The sequence below is a fragment of the Nerophis ophidion genome, linkage group LG03, assembly GCF_033978795.1.
Source record: "Nerophis ophidion isolate RoL-2023_Sa linkage group LG03, RoL_Noph_v1.0, whole genome shotgun sequence".
Classification (NCBI taxonomy): Eukaryota; Metazoa; Chordata; class Actinopteri; order Syngnathiformes; family Syngnathidae; genus Nerophis; species Nerophis ophidion.
In genome coordinates, this window is record NC_084613.1 from 83,310,770 (window position 1) to 83,323,683 (window position 12,914).

Here is a 12,914-nt window from a genome sequence, read left to right on the forward strand (position 1 = left end):
ATGTTATTTACCATGGTTCGCCACATCATTTAATATGTCAGCTTGGTGGCAAAAATTTTACTGTAAAAATGTAAAAAAAAAAAAAAATCTACTGTAAATGGAAGAACAGTCATACTTTTTTAGTTTTTTGGCTGTTTTTTTGTACCGTGAAATTAACAGTTATAGACCGTAAAAAAGGTAGGTCTTTCAGTAAAAAAAACAAAAAAAACTGGCAACTCAGTCATCGGAATTTTCTGCGAAATACATATTTAATATATATATTTTTTTAAACATAAAAATGTACCTGTTAAAAAATAATAATTTTAAAAAAATGTCGGCTTGGTGGCAAAAATTTTACTGTAAAAATGTAAAAACTTTTTTTTTTTTACATTTTCCTGTAAATGGAAGAACAGTCACACTTTTCAAGTTGTGGAAGCCAGTTATTTTTACGGTGAAATTTACAGTTATACACTGTAAAAAAGGTAGGTCTTAAAGTAAAAAAAAATTTGTCGCTCAGTCGACAAATCTGCACCATGAAAAAAGAGTACTTTTTTTCCAATTTACAGTAATACGGTGTAATAAAAAAATGTCCAAAAACACAGTAAATTTTACGGTAAAATCTGTTTTTACAGTATTAAGTTGGATGGAAAACTTAAAAGATATTCAAGTCTTTACATTTATTTTTGACAATATAATAATAATAATAATTCAATATTTCATCATCTCTCCCAAGTTAATTGGGTATATATACACCTACAACCCCCACCCTTGAATCAACGCCTTCACCACCGCTTAATTCCTCTGGGGCTGTGGATGGCTGAGCAGCCCCCCCCCCCTCTCCCTCTGTTGCAAGTTGGTGTGATATCTGTACCATGTTTAATGTGTGCCATGCTATGTGAGGTTTTTTTCCTTGGACTCAGTCTGGACCCCTCCTGAGGGTCTAGCCTTAGACTGATATTTTTTTTTACTCCCCCCCCCCTCCCGATGTCACCCTTTTCTCACCTGTGCCGAAAATGAAATGTTGTTGTACTTGTGCAATAACAATAAAGATCTATCCTATCCATATTTGTTGCAATATTGGATAAAATAAAGTTGAAAGACCTTATCCGGCCCCCCGGGCCTTGGGTTTGATTCCCCTGCTTTAGGGTCACCAGCACAGTCCAACAAGAGCTTTATCTTTAAATAAATGTAAGGATTCCATTGTCAACGACACATGGTAGTGTTCTTATTGTTTATAATAATAATAATAATAATGTGTGTTTATAATGACATGTAAATACGTTTTTAAGTATTTGGATATTTGTCACGTGAGGTTGTTGTTTTCCATGCAAGGTCATGCGTGGCAGGGCGTGTGGGCGTGCTTGCCTGAGGCTCTGCATGCGCGGGTCCTGCATGACGGAGCTGGGGGTGAGGCCGAAGGGGTGCGCCAGCGGGTGGAGCGGGGCGACGGGCGGGGTCCTCCTGTCCTGCTGGGGATGGGCGGTCTCTGCGGAGGTGACCGCTCGCTCCGCCCTGCCCGGCCTGTGGACGCTGGGCTCGGCCTGGGAGGAGGACGAGGCGAGAGGAGAGAGTTGAGGGGGAAAAAAAAGCGGTCCTAAAGACGGGCGCTGCTCCCGCAGGCTCAGAGGAGCGTGAAGATGGGTGTGATGTGTCAGTGTGGGTCAGGATCAAAGTGGGGAGCTGGTCCTAATATCTCAGTCTTCATCCAACACATCTTCTCCCTCATTGCTCCTTTTTTTAAGAATCATTGCGAAAACACCCATTCAAAGATCCTCTATTTGACAGGAGTGAGCTGCCATTATTAGGGAGCCACTGCAGAAACCCTGTTCAAAGATCCACTAAATGACAAGAGCGCTCTGCTGTTTTTAAGAAACATTCTGAAAACACCAATTCAAAGATCCTCTATTCGACAACAGTGCTTCCATTTTTAATGACTCAATGCAGAAAACCCTGATCAAAGATTCCTATATAACAAGAGTGCTCTGCTGTTTTTAAAAAAACATTATAAGAACACCCATTCAAAGATCCTCTATTCGACCTCAGTGTGCTGCCATTATTAAGGAGCCACTGCAGAAACCCTGATCAAAGATCCACTATATGACAAGAGCACTCTGCTGTTTTTAGGAAAAACTATGAAAACCCCAATTCAAAGATCCTCTATTCGACAGGAGTACACTGCCATTTTTAAGGGACCCACTGCAGAAATGCTAGTCAAAGATCCACTATATATCAAGAGCACTCTGCTGTTTTGAGGAAAAATGGCAAAAACACAAATTCAAAGATCCTCTATTTGACAAGAGTGTACTAATATTTTTGAGGACCCACTGCAGAAAATCTAGTCAAAGATCCACCATATGATTAGTGTTTAGCTGTTTTTAAGAAACATTGTGAAAACACCCATTCAAAGATCCTCTATTTGACAGGAGTGTGCTGCCATTATTAAGGAGCTACTGCTGAAACCCCGATCAAAGATTCACTATATGACAAGAGCGCTCTGCTGTTTTTAAAAAACATTATAAGAACACCCATTCAAAGATCGTCTATTCAACAAGAGTATGCTGCCATTATTAAGGAACCACTGCAGAAACCCCGATCAAAGATTCACTATATAGACAAGAGCACTCTGCTGTTTATAAGAAACATTTCAAAAACACTAATTCAACAAAATCCTCTATTTGACAACAGTGTGCTGCCATTTTTAAGGAGCCACTGCAGAAACCCTGATCAAAGATCCACTATATGACAAGAGCACTCTGCTGTTTTTAGGAAAAAATATGACAACCCCAATTCAAAGATCCTCTATTCGACAGGAGTATACCGCCATTTTTAAGGGACCCACTCCAGAAATGCTAGTCAAAGATCCACTATATATCAAGAGCACTCTGCTGTTTTGAAGAAAAATGGCAAAAACACAAATTCAAAGATCCTCTATTTGACAAGAGTGTACTAATATTTTTGAGGACCCATTGCAGAAAATCTAGTCAAAGATCCACCTTATGATTAGTGTTTTGCTGTTTTTAAGAAACATTGCGAAAACACCCATTCAAAGATCCTCTATTTGACAGGAGTGTGCTGCCATTATTAAGGAGAGACTGCAGAAACCCCAATCAAAGATCCACTATATGCAGATGAACTGTCTTAGCCTTTCTTCTTCCTCTCCATCACTTGTCTCCTCCATTCCCTCCAGGGTCCTGAAGGGGAGCCCCCGGTGGGCGGAGCCACAGAGTGTCTTTGTAAAGTGTGGGGGTGGCTTCCGAGGAGAGGAGGGGGGGTCCTTGGTATTGTCTGTGGGCCTTCACATCCAGCCAGGAAACATCTAGACCAGACCCTCTTCATGTCCCCAGGCCCGGGTGGAGGAGGGGGGGGACACACACTCCACAAGACCACACCGATCACTATAAAAGCTCACCAATTAAACCAATTTAACAGCTGCATCTAACGAGAGCAGGAATGAGGATCCTGGTGAAAGTCCCTTTTTATTGGGTCTGGAGCTTAGAACACATGAGAAGAACCAAGAGTTGTATCCTAGTCCTTGGTCACTCCACTAGAACTGTCCTACAGGCCACCGGTCACAACCCTGGTCAAAGATCTTCTATATGACAAGAGCGCTTTGGTGTTTTTAAGAAACATCGCGAAAACACCCATTCAAAGATCCTCTATTCAACAGGAGTGGACTGCCATTTTTAAGGACCCCACTAGTCAAAGATCCTCTAAATGACAAGAGCGCTCTGCTGTTTTTAAGAAACATTATGAAAACAGTAATTCGAAGATCCTCTATTCGACAATAGTGTGTTGCCATTTTTAAGGACCCACTGCAGAAACCCTGATCAAAGATCCACTATATGAAAAGAGGGCTCTGCTGTTTTTAAGAAACATTGCTAAGACATCCATTCAAAGATCCTCTATTTAACAGTGTGCACTGCCATTTTAAAGGACCCACTGCAGAAACGCTAGTCAAAGATCCTCTAAATGACATGAGCCTCTGCTGTTATTAAGAAACATTGTTAAAACAGTAATTCAAAGATCCTCTTTTCGACAATAGTGTGCTGCCATTTTTTAGGACCTATTGCAGAACACAATATGACAAGAGCGCTCTGCTGTTTTTAAAAAACATTGAGGGAAAAAAAAAACATTCAAAGATCCTCTATTCAACAGGAGTGCAGTGACATTTTAAACGACCTACCGCAGAAACACAAGTCAAAGATCCTCTAAATGACAAGAGCCTCCGCTGTTTTTAAGAAACATTATGAAAACAGCAATTCAAAGATCCTCTATTCGACGAGAGTGTGCTGCCATTTTTAAGGACCCACTGCAGAAACTCTGATCAAAGATCCAGTATATGACAAGAGCGATCTGCTGTTTTTAAGAAACATTGGGTAAAAACCCATTCAAAGATCCTCTATTCAACAAGAGTGTGCTGCCATTTTTAAGGACCCATTGCAGAAACAATAGTCAAAGATCCTCTAAATGACAAGAGCGCTCTGCTGTTTTTAAGAAACATTGCAAAAGCACCAATTTAAAGATCCTCTATTTGACAAGAGTGACCTGCCATTTTTAAGGAACCATTGCAGAAATGCTAGTCACAGATCCAATATATGACAGGAATGCACTGCTGTTTTTAAGAAACATTATGAAGACAGCAATTCAAAGATCCTCTATTCAACAGGAGAGTGTTGCCGTTTTTAAGAACCTAGTGGAGAAATGCTATGGTCAAAGATCCTCTATACAAAAACAAAGGTTTGCTCTTTTTAAGGACCTGCTTCAGAAACACTTATCAAAGATCCTCTATTCAGCAGGAGTGTGTTGTTGTTTTTAATGACCTAATGCAGAAATGCTTATCAAAGATCATATATGAAGAATGTTGCTGTTTTGAAAGCCCTACTGCTGAAACATTTGCCAGAGATTCTCTAAATGACAAGAGCGCTCTGCTTTTTTAAGAAACATTGCAAAAGCACCAATTTAAAGATCCTCTATATGACAAGAGTTTGCTGCCATTTTTAAGGACCCACCGCAGAAACCCCGATCAAAGATCCACTAAATGACAAGAGTGTGCTGCTGTTTTTAAGAAACATTATGAAAACAACAATTCAAAGATCCTCTATTCAACAGGAGAGTGTTGCCGTTTTTAAGGACGGGGGGCAGAAACTCTATAGTCAAAGATCCTCTATACGAAAGCAAAGGTTTGCGGTGTTTAGAGACCTACTGCAGAAACATTTGCCAAAGATCCTCTATACAACAGGAGCGCTTTGCTGTTTTTAAGGACCTACCGAAGAAAGGCAAGTCAGAGATCCTCTATATGACAGTGTCGTGTTTGAACTACAGCTCTGTATTGGATATAAACCCTGTATGCATTGGTAGGGTTGTCGCCACCTCTACCCAACTACCGTCAATTGACGGCTAGCGCTACAATTAGCGGCTAAAGCTACAGTTAGCGGCTAATGCTACAGTTAGCGGCTAATGCTACAATTAGAGGCTGATGCTACAATTAGAGGCTAATGCTACAATTAGAGGCTAACGCTACAATTAGTGGGCTAACGCTACAATTAGGGGCTAATGCTACAACTAGCGGTTACAACTACAATTAATGGCTAACGCTACAATTAGTGGCTACCGCTACAAATAGCGGCTACCGCTACAATTAGCGGCTAACACTACAATTAGTGGCTAATGCTACAATTAGTGGCTAATACTACCCTTAGTGGCTAATGCTACCCTTAGCGGCTAATGCTACAATTAGAGGCTAACGCTACAATTAGGGGGCTAACGCTACAATTAGGGGGCTAACGCTACAATTAGGGGCTAATGCTACAACTAGCGGTTACAACTACAATTAGTGGCTACCGCTACAATTAGCGGCTAATGCTACAATTAGTGGCTAATGCTACCCTTAGTGGCTAATGCTACAATTTGAGGCTAATGCTACAATTAGAGGCTAACGCTACAATTAGAGGCTAACGCTACAATTAGAGGCTAACGCTACAATTAGAGGCTAACGCTACAATTAGGGGCTAATGCTACAACTAGCGGTTACAACTACAATTAGTGGCTATCGCTACAATTAGTGGCTACCGCTACAATTAGCGGCTAATGCTACAATTAGTGGCTAATGCTACCCTTAGTGGCTAATGCTACAATTTGAGGCTAATGCTACAATTAGAGGCCAACGCTACAATTAGAGGCTAACGCTACAATTAGGGGCTAACGCTACAATTAGGGGCTAATGCTACAACTAGTGGTTACAACTACAATTAGTGGCTAACGCTACAATTAGTGGCTACCGCTACAAATAGCGGCTACCGCTACAATTAGCGGCTAACACTACAATTAGTGGCTAATGCTATAATTAGTGGCTAATGATACCCTTAGCGGCTAATGCTACAATTAGAGGCTAATGTTACAATTAGGGGCTAACGCTACAATTAGGGGCTAATGCTACAACTAGTGGTTACAACTACAATTAGTGGCTAACGCTACAATTAGTGGCTACCGCTACAAATATCGGCTACCGCTGCAATTAGCGGCTAACACTACAATTAGTGGCTAATGCTACAATTAGTGGCTAATGCTACCCTTAGCGGCTAATGCTACAGTTAGAGGCTAATGCTACAATTAGAGGCTAACGCTACAAATAGAGGCTAACGCTACAATTAGGGGCTAACGCTACAATTAGGTGTTAATCCTACATTTAGCAGCTAATGCTACAATTAGCGGCTAACGCTACGATTAGCGGATAATGTTACAATTAGTGGCTAATGCTACCCTTAGCGGCTAATGCTACAATTAGAGGCTAACGCTACAATTAGGGGCTAACGCTACAATTAGGGGCTAATGCTACAACTAGCGGTTACAACTACAATTAGTGGCTAACGCTACAATTAGTGGCTAATGCTACAATTAGTGGCTAATGCTACCCTTAGCGGCTAATGCTACAATTAGAGGCTAACACTACAATTAGAGGCTAACGCTACAAATAGAGGCTAATGCTACAATTAGAGGCTAATGCTACAATTAGAGGCTAACGCTACAAATAGAGGCTAACGCTACAATTAGGGGCTAACGCTACAATTAGGTGTTAATGCTACAATTAGCAGCTAATGCTACAATTAGCGGCTAATGCTACGATTAGCGGATAATGTTACAATTAGCAGCTAAAGCTACAATTAGCGGCAACTGCTACAATTAGCGGATAACGCTACAGTTAGCAGCCTAAGCTACAGTTAGCAGATAACGCTACAATTAGCGAATAACGCTGCAATTAGCATCTAATGCTACAATTAGCAGATAATGTTATGATTAGTGGCTACCGCTACAAATAGCAGCTAATGCTACAATTAGCGGCTACTGCTACAATTAGCGGCTAACGCTACAATTAGCGTTTTGGTCGTCTTACCAGTCGTCCGTCGGTCCTCCACAGGCCGTTGCTGGTCTTGCTGGGTGCAATGGTGACCACGGGGGCGGCGCTGGGTACAGCAGGGTGGCTCCTGGACTGGGCTAGGAGGGGCCCCAGGGACGCCCGTTTAGGGGTGGTGACCGGCGAGCTGTGGCTGGTGGCTGGCGAGGAGACGGGCGACGACTCGCCGCTGTGGGCGGAACCTGAGTGGGTAGAAAAGAGCGGCGAGTGACACCAAAAGTCAAAATGTGCGCCGTAGCTTTAAGAAAATCACTTCGACATGTTTGGAAGAAGCACACACGCACGCGCGCGCACACACACACACACGCGCGCGCGCGCGCACACACACACACACACGCACACACACACACAGCAAAAGAGCGGTGCACAAAAGGGAGGACGACAATGAGGCAGAGGCGAGGTTGGCAACCAGCACTCAGGATAGCAGACATCCTCCAGAAGAGAAAGAGCTGCAGGGCCACTACGCCGAGCCGGAAGAAGAGAGCTTTTTATAATTGGCTGTAATTAGATTCTCATTATTAGCAGATGAATGGAAAAAGAGAAAGAGAAGGAGCGAGAGATGGTCAGCTCCTATTCAACACACATGCATGCATCATATGTACAGTATGCACCAAATGTACAGTATGCACCAAATGTACAGTATGCACCATATGTACCGTATGAACACATGTACCATATGCACCAAATGTACCATGTTCATCATAAGCACCGTATTCATCATATGTACAGTATGCACCCTATGTACAGTATTCACCAAATGTACCGTATGCACCAAATGTACCATGTTCACCATAAGCACCGTATGCATCATATGTGCAGTATGCACCATATGTACTGTATGCACCATATGTACAGTATGCACCATATGTACAGTATGCACCATAAGTACCGTATGCACCATTTGTACTGTATGCATCAAATGTACCGTATGCACCATATGTACTGTATGCTCCATATGTACCATACACACCAAATGTACCGCATGCGCAATATGTACAGTATGCACCATATGTACAGTATGCACCATATGTACAGTATGCACCTTATGTACCGTATGCACCAAAAGTACCATGTTTACCATAAGCACCGTATGCATCATATGTACCGTATGCACCAAATGTACAGTATGCACCATAAGTACCGTATGCACCATTTGTACTGTATGCACCATATGTACAGTATGCACCATAAGTACCGTATGCACCATTTGTACTGTATGCACCATTTGTACTGTATGCACCAAATGTACCGTATGCACCATTTGTACTGTATGCACCAAATGTACCGTATGCACCATATGTACTTCGCACACCATATATACCGTGAACGTAGCACCATATGTACCATATGCACCAAATGTACCGTTTGCACCAAATGTACCGTCTGCACCATATGTATCGTATGCACCAAATGTACCGTCCGCACCATATGTACCGTCTGCACCATATGTCCCATGTGCACCACATGTACCAAATGTACTGTATGCACCATATGTACTGTATGCTCCATATGTACCATACGTACCAAATGTACCGCATGCACCATATGTACCGTATGCATTAAATGTATGGTATGCACCATATGTACTGTGCAAACCATATATACCGTGCACGTAGCACCATATGTATCGTATGCACCAACTGTACCCTCTGCACCATATGTATCGTATGCACCAAATGTACAGTATGCACCAAATGTACCATCTGCACCATATGTACTGTATGCTCCATGTGTACCATACGCACCAAATGTACCGCATGCACCATATGTACCGTATGCATCAAATGTATGGTATGCACCCTATGTACTGTGCACACCATATATACCGTGCACGTAGCACCATATGTACCGTATGCACCAACTGTATGCACCACATGTACCATATGTACTGTATGCACCATATGTACCATGTACTGTGTGCACCATACGTACCGTGTGCACCATACATGCCATATGCACCATGTGTACCGTATACACCATTTGTACTGTATGCACCATACATACAGTATATAGAGATTAAATGTGAATGTAAGATTTACCGTAATTCCTTGAATTGCCACCGGGGCACTAAATTAATTTAAAACCTCTTCTCACTCCTGCGCTTACCAAAGGCATGCGGTAAAAATAAGCATGCGCTAATTATTCTAAAACCTCTTCTAACTCCAGCACTTACCAAAGGTATGAAGTAAAAATTTGAGTGTGATGTAAGCTTGGACCTTAAATCCTACTGAACAGCTCTTAATCTTCTTCTCTTTATGCGATTTCAAATGATTGAAATCAGCCTCCTCCATTTTGAACATGATGACAGGGGAAGTGTCACTCGTGATGTCACGAGTTCGACCCGGCAGTAATTCAAGTCAGGTGCATACTATATGCCCTGCGGCAATTCAAGGAAATACGGTATTTACTTTATTTTAATAACATCTTTAGTGTACATTACACTTTTTTTTCCAAAATATGTTCAAGCCATGATAAGATTAAATAAATATTTCACTCTTATTATTTTTTATGATTTTTTTAAATTATTATTTTTATTAATTTATTTATTCTGACTTTTTTTTTTTTTTTTAATAAATTCCTTATTTTATGAAGGATAACAATTGCATGTAATTGGCTGACGGATGAGATTGTAGACTGGACAAAAAAAGGCCCCTCACCTCGGGGGTCCTCTGCCTGTTTGGCCAGTTTGCGCAGGGCGGCGGCGAATCCTGAGTTAGCAGACTGGGCGAGCGCGCTCCCATTGGTCAGTGGGCTGAGGGGACTGACTGTGGCCGTGGTTCTCGTCGCCGTGGAGACCATTCCTAATGACGGAGACTTGGTGGACTCATGGCTCATGCCTGCAAGACAAAGAGATTCATTTAGTTCATGGGTGTCAAACATTTGGCCCCCCGTACAATTTCATTTGGCTCTTGAGGCAATATCAAATTAACATTAAAGCTGGCCCGCCGGTACTATAAAGGCACTGCCTTTAGCGTTGTCTACAATACACTTAAGTGAATGCCACGCATACTTGCTCAACAGCCATACAGGTCAGACTGAGGGTGGCCGTATAAACAACTTTAACACTGTTAGAAATATGCGCCACACTGTGAACCCACACCATACAAGAATGACTAACACATTTCGGGAGAACATCCGCACCGTAACACAACATAAACGCAACAGGGCGGCATAGCTCGGTTGGTAGAGTGGCCATGCCAGCGACTTGAGGGGTTGCAGGTTCAATTCCCGCGGATGAATTTGCAACGATAAAGTCAACGAAATCACAAAGGTGAGTTTTGTTGATGTTGTTGACTTATGTGCTAATCAGACATATTCGGTCGCGGCATGACTGCCAGCTAATCGATGCTAACATGCTACGCTAATCGATGCTAACATGCTATTTACGCTAGCTGTATGTACATTTGAAACTAGATACCCACATTTAATGCGAAACAAACACTTACCAATCGACGGATTTAAGTCGCTCCAGTGTCACAAGATGCGAAAGTCCTGATCGTTTGGTCCGCACATTTTACCGGCGATGCTAATCAATCAATCAATCAATCAATGTTTACTTATATAGCCCTAAATCACTAGTGTCTCAAAGGGCTGCACAAACCACTACGACATCCTCGGTAGGCCCACATAAGGGCAAGGAAAACTCACGCCCAGTGGGACATCGGTGACAATGATGACTATGAGAACACGATACTGTGATACTGATGATACTGATGACTATGAGAACATATGAGAACATGATACTGTGAAAGATCAATCCATAATGGATCCAACACAGTCGCGAGAGTCCAGTCCAAAGCGGATCCAACACAGCAGCGAGAGTCCCGTTCACAGCGGAGCCAGCAGGAAACCATCCCAAGCGGAGGCGGATCAGCAGCGCAGAGATGTCCCCAGCCGATACACAGGCGAGCAGTACATGGCCACCGGATCGGACCGGACTCCCTCCACAAAGGAGAGTGGGACATAGAAGAAAAAGAAGAGAAACGGCAGATCAACTGGTCTAAAAAGGGAGTCATAAGTAATAAGGCAGCAATGCTATGGGCCACTTCATTAGGTACACCCATGCTATGGCCGAATAGCAAAAATAGCTATTCGCTCAATAGCTTCAATTTCGTTTTCGCTATCTGCCTCCATACTCCGACCATGTGTTTCAATACATGCGTAATCTGTTGAATCGTTTAAGCCGCTGAAATCCGAGTCTGAATCCGAGCTAATGTCGCTATATCTTGCTGTGCTAACCGCCATGTTGTTTACATTGGAAGCCCTGTATGACAGTCGCATCGCAAATAGCGAAAATCAAGTACTTTAAAGCTTTTTTTTAGGGATATTCCGGCAGGTGTAAAATTTTGAAAAAAACTTCGAAAAATAAAACAAGCCACTGGGAACTGATTTTTATTGTTTTTAACCCTTTAGAAATTGTGTTAATGTTCCCCATTAAAAGGTTCATTTGTTCAACCCTTGGCCCGCGGCTTTGTTCAGTTTAAAATGTTGTCCCACTCTGTATTTGACTTTGACATCCCTGATTTAGTTGGAACCAACCACACATTGAAATGAGTCATTAGCATTTTTGTACCAATCAATTTGTTTGTTCCTAATTAAATATATTGGGAAAATGGCCCAATAATGCGGAACACAAATGTCCACTGCAAAGGACGCTGTCTTCCCGAGCCAATCATTGCTATTTCGGCGGCCAAGTTTGCCACATTGCTTCCAAACTAAAGGAAATGTCGTGCTTTTATTTTGTCAAATTGGACAGCACATCCTTGCATGCTTCCTGGAAGCCTCACACAACTCTCCCCTCATTCTTCTTGTGGAATAACTCTCACATCCTTCTCATCAAAGGGCACTCCTGCGCCTTTTGTGTGCCGGCGCCACCACGAGTGAGTGCGGGTCAGGAGGGGAGCAGTGAGGACCAGAGCGCTGACCCTAATAGAAAATCACACACATGAGCGCACGCACCTCCGTTTCCTCAAGGGGGTCGGCCGACACATCTTTAAGACCTCGGGAGTGTCTGCATGCCAGCATCACTGCAGCTTTACAGCTCACACACACACACACACACACACACACACACACACACACGCACGCACACACACACACACACACACACACACACACACACACACACACACACACACACACACAGCTGAAGCATAAATTCAACGGCTTTCATCAAAATTAAATTATTTGTGTGTGCATTGTAACTCTAACTGTGGCATTTTTATTATTGACCGTGTGCTGCGTTCAGGTACACACGCAACTATGATTATTGACCGTGTGCTGCGTTCAGGTACACACGCAACTCTGATTATTGACCGTGTGCTGCGTTCAATTACATACGCAACTCTGATTATTGACCGTGTGCTACGTTCAGGTACACACGCGGCTCTGAATATTGTCCGTGTGCTGCGTTCAGGTACACACGCAGCTCTGTTCTACGTTCATGTACATACGCGGTTCTGATTTTCGTCCGTGTGCTACGTTCAGGTAGACATACGGCTCAGATTATTGTCTGTGTGCTGCG

The 12,914-nt window shown here is 42.7% G+C and overlaps 1 protein-coding gene across 1 annotated transcript in view; it reads right to left on the reverse strand.

Annotated features, from left to right (window-relative positions):
* Positions 1-12,914, reverse strand: part of LOC133550139 (genetic suppressor element 1-like) — a 216,221-nt gene that overhangs the window by 30,561 nt on the left and 172,746 nt on the right. Inside the window, exons 5-7 of the mRNA XM_061896235.1 lie at positions 10,048-10,227; positions 7,370-7,572; positions 1,345-1,520 (exon numbers count right to left, since the gene is read on the reverse strand). Coding sequence (XP_061752219.1) covers positions 1,345-1,520; positions 7,370-7,572; positions 10,048-10,227 — 559 coding nt within the window. The remainder of the gene's footprint in view (positions 1-1,344; positions 1,521-7,369; positions 7,573-10,047; positions 10,228-12,914) is intronic.